Source organism: Lutjanus erythropterus, chromosome 8, assembly GCF_056507025.1.
Source record: "Lutjanus erythropterus isolate fLutEry1 chromosome 8, fLutEry1.hap2, whole genome shotgun sequence".
Lineage (NCBI taxonomy): Eukaryota > Metazoa > Chordata > Actinopteri > Lutjaniformes > Lutjanidae > Lutjanus > Lutjanus erythropterus.
In genome coordinates, this window is record NC_139324.1 from 36,297,002 (window position 1) to 36,313,870 (window position 16,869).

The following is a 16,869-nucleotide window of genomic DNA, read 5'->3' on the forward strand; positions in this document are numbered from 1 at the left end:
GTCAGTTCTCTGTCGATGTTAAATTAAGCCTGTTATCCTGAAAATAAAAGCCCACGGCTCTCAAAACACTCACTCTGGAGTTGGGGTTCAGTAACTACTTGCCTTACTACCAGCCAGACCAAACAGACTTTTAACATGTTGCTCAATTTAACAGTCATAGACATCCACTCCTTCTAAAATATTAGTATTTCTTACTACTCACGCGGCAAACATTTAGCATTAATTTGAACTGTAATTAACATTAGATGTCCATCATCCATCTTCAACCGCTTATCAGAAATCGGGTCTATCAAGGGACCCCAGACATCCCAACTGGCATCCCAACATCCCAGAATCAACTGGCTCCTTTCTAGGAGCAGCGGCTCTACTCCAAGTCCCTCACACATGACTGAGCTTCTCACCCTACCCCTAAGGGAGATGCCAACCACCCCCCTGAGAAAACCCATTTCGGCCACTTGAATCCACAATCTTGTTCTTTCGATCATGACCCACCATTCATGACCACAGGTGAGAGAGGGGATGAAGACTGATCGATAGATCTTTGCCTTCTGGCTAAGCCCTCTTTTCGTCACAACGGTGCGGTAAAGCGAACGCAATACCGCTCCCGCTGCTCTGATTCTCTGGCCAATGTCACGCGCCATCATTCCCTTGCTCGAGAACAAGACCCCGAGATACTTGAACTCCCTCATTTGGGGTAAGGACTCATTCCCTACCCGGAGCAGACAATCCACCAGTTTCCTGCTGTGAACAAAAAATTATTCTGGCCCAGAATAGAAATTTCAAAGGGGCACACTGTGTCATACTGTTGTCTGAGAAGCGAGTATTTCACATTAAAGCATGTTTCCTTAACCTCTGATGACATATCATGTTCATTTTATGATATATTACAGTAAATATATTTTTCCTTTAAGGTTCTATTCAGGTCAAAAAGAGTCAAGGTGCTGCTATTACGTATGTTGGCTCACTTGAAAGGCTCTGCTACACTACAATGGAACAAGACCTTAATAAATATCATTGGTAAAACCTGTGTTTATCCCACTATTTCAAATCGATACTGATTCTCTGAAAATGGCCTTTATTTTCCTAAATTTTCCGTGGCAAAGGTCATGTGCTACATTTATGAAAAATAAAATGTTATTTTTATAATTGGAAATTAAAAAAAAAAAAAGGGGCTAAATGGATTTTCATTTGTCCCATTTTTTCTTCTTTCTGTTGTGATTTTCATAAACTTCATAAACTATTGATTTGTTTTCTCTCTTATGTCTCCTCTGATAACAGCCCTTTCACAAATGAAAAAAAGCACCAAACTTTGTAGACTGGTTCCAAATAAAATACTAGACACAGACAGTGTCCATCATCTCTACATGCGTTGAAGCTGACAAGCAGAGGTTGAATGCGATGAGCCTGAATGTGCAGACAGACCGGCAATTAGTGTCTTCTTTCACCGAGGTCGACTAAATTTATATGTCAAACATAACTAAAAGCATATCCTATCTAGAGAAAAACCTTACCACGATCAAAGAGGGTCACTAAGATGTTTGCACAAAAAATCTAATAATCATAGCAACAGACGTTATTCTGCCAGTCTAATTATCTAAGTTCCCATCTGTCCACCACTCGATTCATTACAGAAAACATAGCAATACTGGGTTTTAGTCTGCACATGGTGTGGTTTTTATTAGGTGTAATGAGCATGTAGATGGTGCATTTTGTGTGAATAAAATGAAGTGACACTGTTTGTGTCAAGGACTGCCAGCCTGCCAAACACAGCATCTCATTAAAGTAACATTTCATCAGAACTATTCATAACAAAAATCAAAAATAAAAAGTCATGTCTCCAGTAACATGTATTTATCAAATGATATGACACGCCATTTTAACATTTTTAAATAATTTTGCATTTGCTTTGTGTAGATATGACAAGCAAAGGTTTTTAGCCGACCTCATGGATGTGAGAAGACAATATGTAATGACAGGTTTGGCTCAATTCCATTAAAAATCGACCATTTATTTCAATAATTGCAAGTATCTAAAATGGAAATATTTCTCTTGCCATGTTTTTAATTGGTTTTTCATGCAAACAGCATTAGCTGTCAGATTGTGACTCACTGTAGTGCTCAGTGATGTTTGTAGTCCTTACTGACACTCTTAGAAATGAGGGTTCCAAAAGGGTTCTTTATGAAGGGCTGAGGTTCTACCCAGAGCCTTTCACTCCCGAAGAACCCTTTTTTGAAGGAAGTGTTCAAGAAGGGTTCTTTGTAAGACTAAGGATTCTCTAAAGAACCCTATTCATTCAAATAACCTTATTTGTAAGAAAGACTTCTTCAGGCAGTTGTTGAAATCCTTGAAGAACTCTTTTGTCAAGAGTTCTCTGTACCCTAAAATGGTTCTCAGTGGAACCCCCTTGAGTGTGTTCTAGCTAAAATCTTTGGAATATAAAAGGCTTCTTGGGTCGGTCCTAGATTAAACCCTTGGGATATAAAAGGGTTTTTAATAGAACATCCTGGGTGGGTTCTAGATAAAACTCTGGCAGAACCCCCTGAGTGTGTTCTGGATAAAATCTTTGGAATATAAAATGGTTCCTGGTAGAACCTCCCGGATTGTAGAACCCTCTGAGTGGGTTCTAGATAAAACCCTTGGGATATAAAAGGGTTCTCATTAGAACATTCTGGTTGTGTTCTAGTTAACATTCTTGCAATATAAAAAGATTATGGGTAGAACCCCCTTAGGGCCCTTTTCCACCAATTTAGCTCTGATTCTTGAACCGGTTCCATTTAAGATATATGGAACCTTGGTTCTGGGGATTTAGGGATCCAGACTAATGTCCCACCAGTTCTGAGTGGAACAACTGTAATCAAGGAGGCTCGTCAACAGAGAACGCTGCACAACGACCTGTACAACATGACACGTCCACTTTGGTTCTGAAAGAAAACGCTGCAGGAACCGTAACAGAGTTTTATGTTGATGGAAAAGACTGTGGGTCTGTGTTGAACTATTACAACATAGAAGGGTTCTCTGTAGAACCTTTCATGGGGGATTTTGGGTGAAACGCTTCACAGATGGTTTGAGGCATAACCCTTTATGTTGGGTTCTAGGTATAACTTCCAAATGAAACCTTTATAAAATATTCTACCAGGAACTAGAAAATGTTCTCTGATTGGGGCAATCCGAAGAACCCTTTTGGTTCTAGCTAGCACTTTTATGTTAAAGAGTGTACATCACTGCTATGGCGACCTTTGGTGCTATATTGTCTGAGTAAACAGCGCTCTTTACAGGATTTTGCATCACTTAACAACTTGACACGTTGTGAGTATGTGAGGAAATAACGTGCTTGAATGGAAACTCCGATAAGCCAATTAAGGAAGGAACAGTGAACAACGTGTCAACATTCACTAACAATAAATCCGCTGCAGATAATTTCATAAGCCTTTTTCCTCAAACCCGCCAAAGCTCACATTCTTCGTCGTCCTGTCAAAACTCATTAGACTCTCTTGTTGGCTAATACATTTGGACCCTCCACTGCCTTCCTGATAAACATACACATGATCCATTGTGACAGAATAATAAAACACAGGCAAAAAAGGATGCAATTAGGTTTATAATCTATGGAGATGAGCAATTAATGCCTGGTAGGAAGCTGGGATTCTGACTTTTAATCAGGCCAATGTTTTCTGTGCCCATAAACTCTGTGATGGACCCTCATGAATAATGCATGCTTCGTTAACACTGATGTTCCTATCATCTGACGTGATGATATGGCTGAGCACAGTGGATCACATTATACCTGATAGTTCATGCGTCACAATGTTACTGATAATATTACGTGTCTGGACCACAGCACTGATGGCTCTGCTATGGCCTGGTGAATTTTACAGCTACATGTAGATCTAGTCTAATTATAATTATGAATAAGTGTTGCAGACTATGGTTGGCACGTTTTAAGGTTATAAAATTCAACTCTGATACTGAGCAATGGCAAACAACTGTAGCTGTCACCTAAAGGAGAACAGAGACTTGCAAAGATTAATAAACATGTTTTAATTTGACTGCTGAGCACAAAGACTGTGGCTGAGACAGAAATTCTGGTGGTCATTTTTATAACATTTGTGAATTCATAGAGAATAGTTGGATATTGGGGGAAATATACTAATTCACTGTTTTGCCAAGAGTTAGATGGGAAGATCGATCCCACAAGGATGAAGCTACAGCCAGCAGCTACCTTAGCTTAGCTTAGCATTTAACAGAGTGTAACACTAGCCTGGCTCTTTCCAAAATGAACAGAAAGGGTAGTATCAGTCTTCTCAAGAAAGCAAGCAACCATACTTCCTAAAATGTTGAAAATGTTCCTTTAAAGAGCTGTAATCGAAATATTATTACTGTATTGTCACACACACACACACAACACACTGGTGTTAATTGACATTTCTTAAGAAATTTATAAAAATCTGTAATTCATGTGCCACCGACTCCTTGAAATCATCCTGAAACTTGCAAGGCCAATGCTGAGATAGAGCTGACCATTTGGGGGGCATTGTCATGAAATTTATATAAAAAAAAGTATATTTTCATATATATATATATATATATATATATATATATATATATATATGAAAGGGCAGCCTATCACCCTAAGCCCCCGTTCCTGAGGAGTCAAACATACAGTATGTTACGAGACTCATCGTTCACACAAGTTCAAACAATTTTTTGTTAAGCCTCTACCTTGTATTTTTATATTTGGGCACTTCTGACGGCTGTAGAAGCACCGCTAGGCTGCAACAGCAGTACTGCGGCTATGGACTGACACTCTCCCTCAGACAGAGACACACACCGCAGAGAGCAGCCGCTCTGAGCTACTGGCATTAGCACAGAGACAACACAAGTGTTTTCTAAAAGGGCCACAAATGTGCATCCAGTGACTGTCAACACTCCTTGCACCTCTGTTTGTTTACAGTGGCTCTCCGTGGACACAGAGAGTCAGACTGTGGCTGCCCTGTGCTGTGTTGGTTAGCTCTGACTATTAGCAGTATTCAGTCTGCCTCTCTGGTCCACAGTCTTATTACCTATGAGGCCACGCCCTCTCAACTGCTCTTTTTTTAAATTATTATTTTCCAAAATTATGTAGTGAGTGGAGTTTGGCTCAGACTTGAGGTATAGTGAACACTTTAATAAATTATCAAATTTTAGAAATATTTGCTGTCTGGATGCTGGATGACAAGTAGGCTGCAGTCAATCAAAGGAAAATCTAGGTTGACTGAACTTGGTTGACTTCTACGTGATATACAAGCAATCGCTTTGGGAAAAAACTGCATGTTATTTCTAGATTTAATAAATCAGACACTTAGTGACTTAACACTGTACACAAAACGGTGCTAATCAGAGTAATACAATGTTGACAAGCAAATGCATTCCTGCAGTTTGACCATTTCTTTTCCACATGTAGCTATATCATCACCTGTCTGTCAAGTAAATTAACATTATATACAGCTGCAACACACACACACACACACACACACACACACACACACACACACACACACACACGCACATACACACAGCATCAACCAGAATCACAGAACAGAACCAGACAGCTTCTCTACAACACCACAGCTAACACGGCTAGGTATGAAGCAGAAATTTTCACAAAACCAACACGAATAAAAAAACAAACAAAAACCCTGCTACAGCATCCAACCAACTGGTTGTCTTAAAAAGAGGCTTAACATTTACATGATTCTCTTAACTGTTCCTCAATATTAAAACATTAGTCCAACTTTGCCCCAGTCTGTAGGAGTAGCCACATTAGCAACATGCTAATGCCAAACTCAAAAAAAAAATTGCCAAATACTAAAGCAACATAAGACATGGCAAAACTTACAGCTTTAACTTTGAAGTCAGGTCATGAATAGCTGGTGTTTCTCCATCACTGAGCTTGAAATGTTAAAGTTTATCATTTCTGCATGTCCCGCCCCCAATGATAATGGATTAAGAAGCACTTCTGTCCTTATTAAAGTAACACAAATGGTTGTACAACCAATGAGAATTTTGGTCGGACAAGAGCTCTCGATTAGTACCCCACATAAGAAGGTTTAGGAGCTAGATTATCTTAGTTTAAGTTGGCATAACTGAGATAAAAGAGAACATGGTAGCCTGAGTCTGTCCAAAAATAACAACATAGGTTGTATCATATTCTTTTAAGCAGGCCTTAGTAACTGTAGAGTGAAATTGCACTAAAGAAAAACTCACTCTGTATTTAGTGAAAGGAAAAATCTCCATGGTGTGAGTGAGGATTTTAATTTTGATGCAAATCAAGAGTATTACCTGTCACTGCACTGACACAGGTCACATTCTGGACAGCGGTTCCAGGGCCACAGGAGCCTTTAGTGGGAACGCATCTTTCTTCCTGTTTGACCTGCCACAGGTAGCAGGCGGGATCTTCACAGGGGACGGACTCCACCAGATGAGGACAAGTCTCCAGAGGACTGCTGGACTCCCACAACACCTCTCTCCTCCTCTGTCTGAAGCCTGACAGAGAGGAGAAGAGAAGGGAGGGAACAGAGGAGGGTTGTCAGAGCAGCAGTTGACATTCCTGCACAAAAAAAAAATAAATAAATAAATAAGGCAACAGTAAGCATCTTGTCTCACAGAGAGTGCAGAGGACTCCTCTCACTAATCAATAGAATACAGTTTTAAGATGTTAGCTTCACTGGGCATTTTCTCAGTGATCAATTATTGAGGTGTTTCATCAACTGCACTTTTGTCAGCGGCAGCGCCTCCCAACAAAAGCTATCATGTCTCACTGACAACCATTAAAGGTGAATAATGAGGAACTTGAGTTAGAAAGGAGAAAAGGCGGAGGAGACTGTTTGTTTTACCTTTGTTTTTCAGTGCCACCCCACCATGGATCTTTACAACAAAGCTGTTCTTGTTTAAAAGGAATAGAATTTTGTTAAATTTCTTTCTTTTTTTCAGCATAGTAATGTTTTTGAGACAACATTTTTTTTGAACACTGAATGAGATATCTTATAATGGGAAATGCAAGCGCTACATCTATTTATTGGATTTCAGCGTTAGGAGCTGTCCACATTATCAGTGTTGTGCAAGTTCACGCTCAAATTCACAGAGATTCAAATGAACTAGTTCACGTTCATTTCATCCCTTTTAAAAAATAAAATAAAATAAACCAGAACTTCCTCCTGCCATGGACACTGGAGTCTATATAATGCTGCTGTACTAAATGGAACAGTACTGCAGTATTCATGTTTCATAAATACACACACATCAGTAGTGTTTTTCCCTCTGAAAGCCCTTTTCCACCAATAAGCTCTGGTTCTTTTACTGGGTCTGTTCAAGACTCTTGGAATCTTGGTGCTGTCTAGTGAACCAGCGCACGTTTCCACCAGTTCTGAGCAGAACCACTGTAATCGAGGATGCATCATCAAGACAGAGTGTTACACAATCTACAGCAACCTGTAGAATATGTCACACCCCCTTCTGTTCACAAGGAAAACCTGCTAATTTTTGGTTGGTTCCAAATGGGAATCAGCTTTAAAGATTCTGAACTACTTTAGGTTTGGTTGAAATGCTCTGAATTGATCAAAATTAGGTGCACAAACTGGAACAGGGACAGGTTCCATGTTGGTAGAAAAGGCTTAAATAAAAATCCGGATTGTGACTCTTATAAATATATATAAATATGCTGTAATAACAAATTCTTAAAACATATTAAGAACAATGATATGCCTAGTCAGGGACTTGATAGGTCTACATATTTGTTTGTGGAAAGGAAACAGTTTGTGTAAATAAGCAATGATTACTGAGCTAAGTGCAGGCTATAAGAAAGTTAACAGATGGATAAACAGATAAATAAATCATTTATAAATTATCTTGATAACTGAAATGAACTAATCTGAAAAATGGTCCCCCTGGCAGAGGGCCACAAACCCCAAGCTGAGAACTGCTGTATTAAATTGCTTGACGCTCTCTCTCTCCACATGAAAAGTATTAGTATTATTTTCAAAGGATTTGACTTGGTATTTATGTTGTTACATTTTTATGAAACTGTTGTTAAAGTTTTGGTATACCCAAAGAGAAAATTTTGGAAATAATTTTAAATGGTTTAATCAACTTTATCAGGCTCCTGTCATCACCATAATTCTTGCAAACTTTATTTATCTTGTCAGTGGTACGATCCGTGATAAACTGACTGATCTTTGCATTTGTTACATCTCACATTCTTCCACATTTCCTTTTTGTTTCCCACAATTTTTATCAGAATTTTAATATTCAAGACAAATACGGGAAAAAAAATACAACTGCACCAAAATTGATTATTAAATAGAATAGAAATAAAACTCCACTTGGATCCAATTTCTCAGGTGAGAAGACAGACCACAGGAGGTGAGGAAGATAATGACTCATATACGACACGGCAAAGGAGAAGGTGCTGGTGGAAAGTCGGACTGATCGGGGTCAAATTACAGTAGCCGGCGAGATTTTCACAGTGACACCTGTCTCTCCAATTACTGACTCTCACTGCCTCGTCGCTGAAGCTGCTGTTTCTGTTACTAAATTGGGGGCTGCCAGCGGAGGCTCTACACCGGCAGCGACTGAACATCTCTGTACCGGCAGAAGTGAAATGTTAACAGCTCATCTCAGCTCAATTTCAATCTTGGTATTCATTAACACAAAAGAGTGAATAGCCAGTGAACGGTGAGACAAACAGTTGAACACGAACATTTTGAAGAAGCTGAAATCACTCAAAAATTCATTCGTTTAACTCCTCTAAAACAGAGCTAATGCTGAAATGAAGAAAAATACAATAAACTCACTGTTGCTTGGTGCTACAAATGATCTCACACACTATTTTTACTTGTGAGACTCATTATTATATCGTCTAGTTCTTAGGTTCATAGTTTAGGCGTTTTATTTATCGTTCACCACATTCACATGACGGTTATTTTCCACTGACATCAGGCTCTGGGTGGGAAGCTCAAATGCTGTTTTCAGCAGAAGTGCAATGTAATTGAGTACAAATACTTTTTACTTTAACTCCCTACCTTTTAACACAAATATCTGTACTTTCCGCTACAGGCTTGTTACTTTAGGTTTGATGCATTTGAGGGAAACTGTTGATTTCTTTTATTTTGCGTCATTGTATGCTGCCTTCCCAACTTCAAGACTGATTTCAACCAAAGTGAATGGGACATTAACACATAGAAAACATGATTCCTTTGAGCACCCATCAATGCACATCACACGCGACAGATGTAGCAAGACGAAAACAAAGTAAAAGACTCGAAGATGTAAAAAAAAGACGTAAGACAAAAAATGGCACAAGAAGTAGAGGACATATTTTATTAATCCCTGGAGGAAATTACACTTTTTCACACCTGCATAAACCAAGCCTATAGACATGCATCAGAGAGATGTCAGAGCGAGGGGGCTGCACACATACATACATACATACAGTCAGGAGCCCCAAGCAGTGGGGGGTCTGGTGCCTTGCTCAAGGGCACCTCAACAGTGGTGCAGAGGCGGACTGGCGCCTCACCAGCTACCAGTCCGCACTCTGTACTTGAACCGGCGACCCATCAGTTCCCACAGCTTACAGACTGAGCTTCTCTGCCACCCCATAACAGACGTAACAAGACCAAAAATGACATAACAAGACAAAGAAGAGCTAGCAAGATGAAGATTGATGTGAAAGACGTGACAAGACCAAAAATGATGTAGCAAGACAAAAAAGACTTAAGATGAAAAATGAAGTAAAAGACATAACAAGATGAAACAGAGAGAGGCACGGCCGCAGAGAAAAGCTGAGGTTCAGGTAGCTTTGCTCAGAAACAGCCAGTAGAAACGTCCTTCAGAGGGCAACGTTTTATTTTATACAACATTTCAGTACATTTCAGAGCTTGTTCTTCACTTTTACTTGAATAAAGAAGTTGAATCAGTACTTCAGTTTTTTTTTTTTCTTTTTTTATACAAGTATCTGTACTTCTTGAGGAAAGAATGTGTGCTTTTGCCACCTGTGGTTATCAGAAGGTTAAAGGTGTACTGTTGTGTTTCAAGGTGCATGTCATGTTAAAATAAGATAGCTGACAAACTGTTAACTGTTTCTCCGCCTCCGGATTGATCAAGCAACTTACAAGACAATGGACAGCGAAAATCTAGAGGGACATCAGGCAATATTTAGAGCTGAAATAAGATATTTCTTAACCTAGATTTTACCTATTGTCTTGTCAGTTACTAATCATTTGAGTATGAAGTCAGAGGAAAGTGGCCACCATGTGAATACGGTGAATTATCATCACTTAGAATTTACAATCACAAAATCTTCTCCAGGTCTCGCAGGGCAGAAATGTCACACAGTGTATAATAAATGTAGTAGCCTTCAGCAGCCGTTAAGAATAGGATTAATATACACATCTAATTTCTCATATGATGTAATTTAGATATAATCTGACTAAAATCAAGACCCAAGGCTGAGCAGTTAACCTGATCTGATGGTAAAATATGAACCAAAAAAGTCCTCTTCTCACATTGTAAGTGAAAGAAATGATGACTTAATAGTAGTGCAGTGGCTTTGTGCTGAAAGTGGACAAGTGATGATTGCATGACCAGAGCCAGAGAAATAAGCAGTAAAGATCTGCAGTTTGAAGCAGTACGGAAACATAAAATATGCTCTCCCATGGGACAGTGTGGTATAACTGTGTAGCTTCCTCTCAACCTCTCAAAGTTTCTGTAACATGCGACTAAAACTGGGAATGTCACAGTTAGATGGGCAGACACGCTGTACCATAGACATATATACACAGACGCCTCATTGCCTTTGGATCGGATGTCAACGTTGGTGCCATTTTGGGCTTGTTTTTCTGGATAAAAGCACACCATCCGGTTGTCTGTTTCCAAACCTGTCTAAAATGTAAGGTCTTCAGCTGTGTATGGGCTCAGCGAACAAACAAGGTAATTCACCATTTCAGGATTGGAAATAGAAGGCCAAATTGTTGGGTTGTCATTCCAAGAAGAGGGAGCCAGCTCGTATGGACCCCCTGTTAACCTCACCAAGTCCTTTCCTGTTAGTTTCAGCAGCCTGCACACCTTTTCCTGAACTTTTCTGTGGTTTAGAAATCCTAAAGTCGGCTTAAACAACATAATGTAATCTATTCTAAATGGCTGCGCCTGACCAAATCATGAGGTTGGTGCAAACACTCAGTGGACAAGTCTGTGGACATCCCTACTCATTATTGAGTTCAGGTGTTTCAGCAACATCCATTTCTATCAGGACCATAAGATCCAGTACATATCCATGAAATCTCCATAGACAAATATTTAGCATTGAGAGTGGGTCATAAAGAGCTCAGAGACTTTGGCACTGTCATAGGATGCCCCCTGTAGAACAAGTCAGTTTGGGAAATTTCTGCCGTATAGATCTGCCTGTTCAACTCTAAGTGCTGTTATTGTGAAGTGGAAACGTTTAAGAGTAACAACAGCTCGAACAACAGCTCAGCCAGAAAGTGGTCCACCACACAAACTCACAGTGGTGGGCCAACAACTGCTGTAGCGAATAAAACTCTGTCATCTGGTGCATGACTCAATACAGAGTTCCAAACTGACTCTGAAAGCACGATCAGGACACAAACTGTGCCCAGAACTTCATGAAACAGGTTTCCATGGCTGAACAGCTGCATGCAAGCTTCACATTACCACAAAGAGCAAAACATTGGAGGTGGAGGTGGAGTGGTGCACAGCACACCACAACTGGACTCATGTTCCTTGGAGAGATGAATCACACTTCACTATCTGGCAGTCTGATGGACGAATCTGGGTTTGGCAGATGCCATGAACTCTGGTAGGTCGTAGAACACTACTTACTAGAATGCATGGTGCCTACTGTACAGTTTGGTAGGAGGGATGATCAGGGTTTGACGTTAACTGTGGCCCTGTGACCAAAGTAAGTTACTCTGTCGCCATAAAAGCATTCCATGTAGGTGGTCCCAAAGTTTTATGCTCGTGCTGTGAGCACCCACCAACACAACAGTACAGTTCCACAAACATCTTTGTTCCTTCGTACCTTTTCATTCAACGTTCTACGAAAACAGGTACTCATCACCGGCTAGGATTATGGGTTTACTAAGACTTCTCAAACTGCTAATGTCATTGTCACTGAAGAACCAGAAACACAGAAGTTGGTCCATGAAAAAACAAAATGGTGACAAAAATTTGGGGGTGAATGGAAGAATCTGACACATTCGATACAACATGATGTACTGTGTACTGTGTTTTCAGGGTTTGGGCTCCATAGTTCCAGTGCTTCATCATGCTACATTTTAGCCGAAAAAGGCCCCTTGCGGTTCCTGCATGACTGTACCTCTGTGTACAAAGTGAGGTCCATAAAGACATGGTTAGACGAGTCTGGTGTGGAGGAACTCGACTGCACAGAGCCCTGACCTCAACCCTACTGAACACCTTAGGGAGGAATTAAAACGCCAATTTGGCCTTTTCGTCCATCAGTGCCTGACCTCACAAATGCCTTTTTGGCTGAGTGGGTACAAATTCCCACAGACACATTTCAAAATATTGTGGAAAGCCTTCCCAGAAGAGTGTCTGCTGCTACAGCTGCAGAGTGGGGTCCAATCCATTGCTGATTTGAACGGGATATCCATTAACCTCATATGTGTGATGGTAAAGTCAGTTGTGCACTGACTTTTAGCCATATCGTGTATTTACTGAGCCTACTACAAATTGTTGTCAGGGGTGTGAAACTGCATTTTTTCAATTTACCAAGATAAGATTACAGATGTAAATGAGCCCAGCTGCAGTTCATTAGATTTGTGCCGCTAATCTATAAGATCTGATGCTGTGCATGTCTGGAATGCAATAGAATGAATGAAAGTCTTTACTGATGCTGGCATATTTTAACGAAAAGGCACTTTTTACTGTAGAATTACAATCCAATGATGTTGGAGAAAATATTAGCTGAAAACAGCTTGATGTTGTTGGCTCAACAAAAACAGTGAAATAAAAAGACCTCCTGGAGTTATGAAAAATCCGCATGGGAGACTTTTGGTTGTTCTTAGAACTTTGACGAGATTATGCTGTAAACAGATAAAAATCTCACACGCCTTCCTAATGAATTGGCTGATTCAATCATATCGCACTACAACAGACCAGCTGTGAGCCATTAATAATCAGGAGAAATACCACATTCAAAGAGGAGGGTAAGGAGGCAGTGGGAAAATATGTGTGAAAAACAACACAGTGTTGCCTCATTGCTGGACTTTGGACTTGTGTTGTGAACAGAACCTGAACAGAGCTCATGTAAAGTGACCTTACATGTATTGTACAATTTGCCATTTAATGTATAAATTTCTATTCTGTCTTTCCATATTTTGTGCCTACATTGTAATTTATATACTTCTGCCACTTTAAGCCATGCCAGTTGTCTTCCACTTACCTGTGCAAAGCCTCAGTGTGGACTTTTGGTAATCATGGAGAAAGAGAAATTGGGCCCTATTAACATGATCTATATTGCATGGTCTAAAGTGTATGGCGCAAGCGCATTTAAGGTGTGTTCAATTCCACTTCTCTATTCAAAGACGGCATAATTGCAAAGCAAAGTGCAAGTTGCAAAGAGGTTGTATTTAGCCTCTTATTTACTCAAAGGTTGGATGTTACATGAATTAAACCAACCAGTGTGTCATATCCCACTCCCTTCAACAGCCTAACTATTTAAATGGCAGATTCAGCAAGTTGGAGAAGTGCACAAGGATGCTGAAATGACCCACTTGTAGTGCTGCAGACACTGAGGTCACTCTGCAGGTCAGGCAGGCTGGGTCATAAAAATTAACATGATGATTAATGACAGATGGTTTGCAGGTGGGTTAAATAGGATGATGCTCTCTCTATTAAGAGAGACAACCTGCGCATTTACTCACAAGGCACAGCAGCATGACTGTTGTGACATTACTGCATGCATGAAAACATTTCTATGTTAATTACTGAAGCAGCCTATCTACTTATCAAAATAAACTTTTAAAGAAAACAGTCATCAGTTCAACACACAATAAAGAAATCACCTAGAAAGCTTCCGCTGATCAACATAATTTAACAGATGGTTCCAGGACAGAGGAAACTCTACAGAGGAAATATTTTTCTGGACAGCTCTGATGGAACTGAGGATTTATATGGCTGCTTTACTCCCAACAATTTCACTGTATGAACTTTAATTGCGTGAAAGACATTTTGGATGTGTAGAAGAAGACAGAACATTAATTAACATTAGATCTTGACCGATGCTGTCAGATTTAAACAATCTGCGAAGTTACAGCCGCTGTGCCTCATGCATGAATGTGTACGGAATCTGTCTGGGTAGTCGCTTCACCCTATTTCACACATCTGCAACCCATCTGCTACTAATCTGAATGTTAATTTTTATGGCCCGCGAGTTAAGTGTAGTTCCACATAAGTGTACATGAGAGTATGTGTGTGTGTTGTGAATCTGCCTAATGAGGAGCATCTTACTAGCTGAATAATGTGTCTTTTAAATAGCAGGAAAATACTACATCATTGCATTTAGACCAGGTTTTTGTTGGTCAATGGTCCAATCACTTTCTGTTGCAATAGCAGCAATAGTAATGCACCAACTATGCACCAGGCATCAACTAGTCTCGCATAGCCAGACCTCTCTCCACAACGCTCAGCACTAGAAGAGGTCTGGCTACACATACACACTTTGCTGCAGGGGACAAAACTCCCTACCTTGTTTGCATTTCTTTAAATCAATCACAAATGTCTTGGGCGGCGCTAAGTCCAGGATGCAGCGACCGTGATGATGAAACACTTGCAGGTCAGGAGGCGAGCTCTGGCATTAAAATGATTACATCACTGCAAAAGAAAAGCTAGCAGCTGTTAGCTTGTTTATGATGGTACCATTAACATCCCAGGTGCTAATTTGCTGTTTTCAGCGTGTATGTTGCAGCTCAGAGGCTTTTCTTGTTTCCCTGGGACTTTGAAAACATAGATAGCAGACGGTGCGATGCCGCTTGAAGCTAGCGACCAATGGCAGGATCCACAGTGTGCATCTGCTTAGTTACACTAGGCCACACCTAATTCTAAGACTAACAAGCCAATGGGATCACAGATGGGTGCAAGTACATTTGCTATGTGGGCACTGGGCATTAAAATGACAACTGTGTCAGTCAGAAAACAGCAATGGCAGCTGTTCTGCACTATGAGTCTCTTGCACCATGCAGAAGATCGAGTCCATTGACTGTTAATGCCTAAAGAAGAATTCTTCATGGAGTGGCTTCTTAGACCACTGATTACTACATCCCCCACTGCCATCTTTAATGGGATTTACCTTAAAAAATCTTGAGTGGTAGTAATGATATGGCTAGACAGACTCTATATTCAATCATCTGTGTCCATGACATGCTCAGTTTTTTTTTTTTTTTGTTCCTGTCTTTTTAGTCTTTATTTGACAGGACAGCTTGTAGATAGACAGGAAATGGGGAAAAAGGAAGGTATGACACACAGCAAAGGACCACAGGCTGCAATCAAACTCACAGCCATGACTGAGGACTCAGCCTCTGTACATGAGTTGCATGCTCTATCAACTGAGCTACCAGGGCACCCGATATTCTCTTTTTTTAATAGAAAATGACAATAGCACTGAGATCTGAAAGGGGATATAACATGACATGAACAATAAATAGCTCTTAATATGATTTAAAGATGCAATTAGCAAACTGTCCAATAACATGATCAACATTTTGACACAATCATTATCATTAAGCCAATTACCTAATGGATTACCTAATTGGCCCACTTTTGATTCATGTCCCTCTCTCTACAACATTGATTCTCTCAAAGCTGAATTTTCATAAAATATTTATTTCTTAATGAAAAGGTTTTCACCAAGTGGACACCTCATCTTCTAATCTACAGTCTCTATCGACTGCTGAGCCCTTACAATTCCCCGATGACACAGAAAAATCAGCTTCTAGATGAAAAATGGTAGGATCAAAAAGCTTTTTTCTAGGCTTCAGCACCTCCTCCTGTAAATGTCCATGACACTTGAGCAGCAGCAGCTTTTCTTTGGTAGCCATACTCATTTCACCACAGCTCTGACACTTGGCAGAAAGGTCCACCATTCTTTCCCTCCACAGGTCCACCTGTCTAACCCCAGGATACCCGCTCTACAAATTACATCCCCCGACCATCTACTGTTGTGAGGTGCCAGTTCAGGTGCCTGATCCGCGGAGCTGCCCGAGTGTGCTCTCCACAAACAGAGACTATGGATCGATTGCAGTGCTGCCCAGAGCACTTACTGCTACTCACATCCAAAGCACAAAAAACAATTTGGCATGGGCATGCCCCCGTGGATATTAATAATGGAAAGGTTTCTTGGTCATACCAGGTTTATTTCAAGGAAACAAGGGCCATCCAGTGATTTCCAGCACACTCTTATTCACAAACACCCCATCCTTCAGCTCCATGACTTCTAGTAAAGGCATTACTGAAATTCTATCCAGTAACCTCCCATGTTCAATTCATTTTCTCACATAGCTGTAAAATATGATAGGCCAAGATAACATAGGAAAAAAAAATGAAAAGCACATAAAACTACCGCAAGGCAATTTAAATTTGTAATTTTCCGGAGAGCAAAGCTGGGGCGGCATACGCATCTCTGCAGGTCGGCTCCTCTACCTGAACACTGGGATCCCACGAGCCTTTCGGTTAGAGACGGATCACAGCGTATTCTGATGTTGCGGAACATAAAGGCTAAGTGCACATTCAATAGGAGCAAGAAATTCTCTGCAGCTCAAGGACCACAGGCGGACGGCTCGGCTCATAACAATGCCTCTTCAA

The 16,869-nt window shown here is 40.4% G+C and overlaps 1 protein-coding gene across 1 annotated transcript in view; it reads right to left on the bottom strand.

Moving 5' to 3' along the window:
• Nucleotides 1-16,869, bottom strand: part of thsd7ba (thrombospondin, type I, domain containing 7Ba) — a 323,272-nt gene that overhangs the window by 140,276 nt on the left and 166,127 nt on the right. Inside the window, exon 8 of the mRNA XM_084725418.1 lies at nt 6,326-6,522. Coding sequence (XP_084581544.1) covers nt 6,326-6,522 — 197 coding nt within the window. The remainder of the gene's footprint in view (nt 1-6,325; nt 6,523-16,869) is intronic.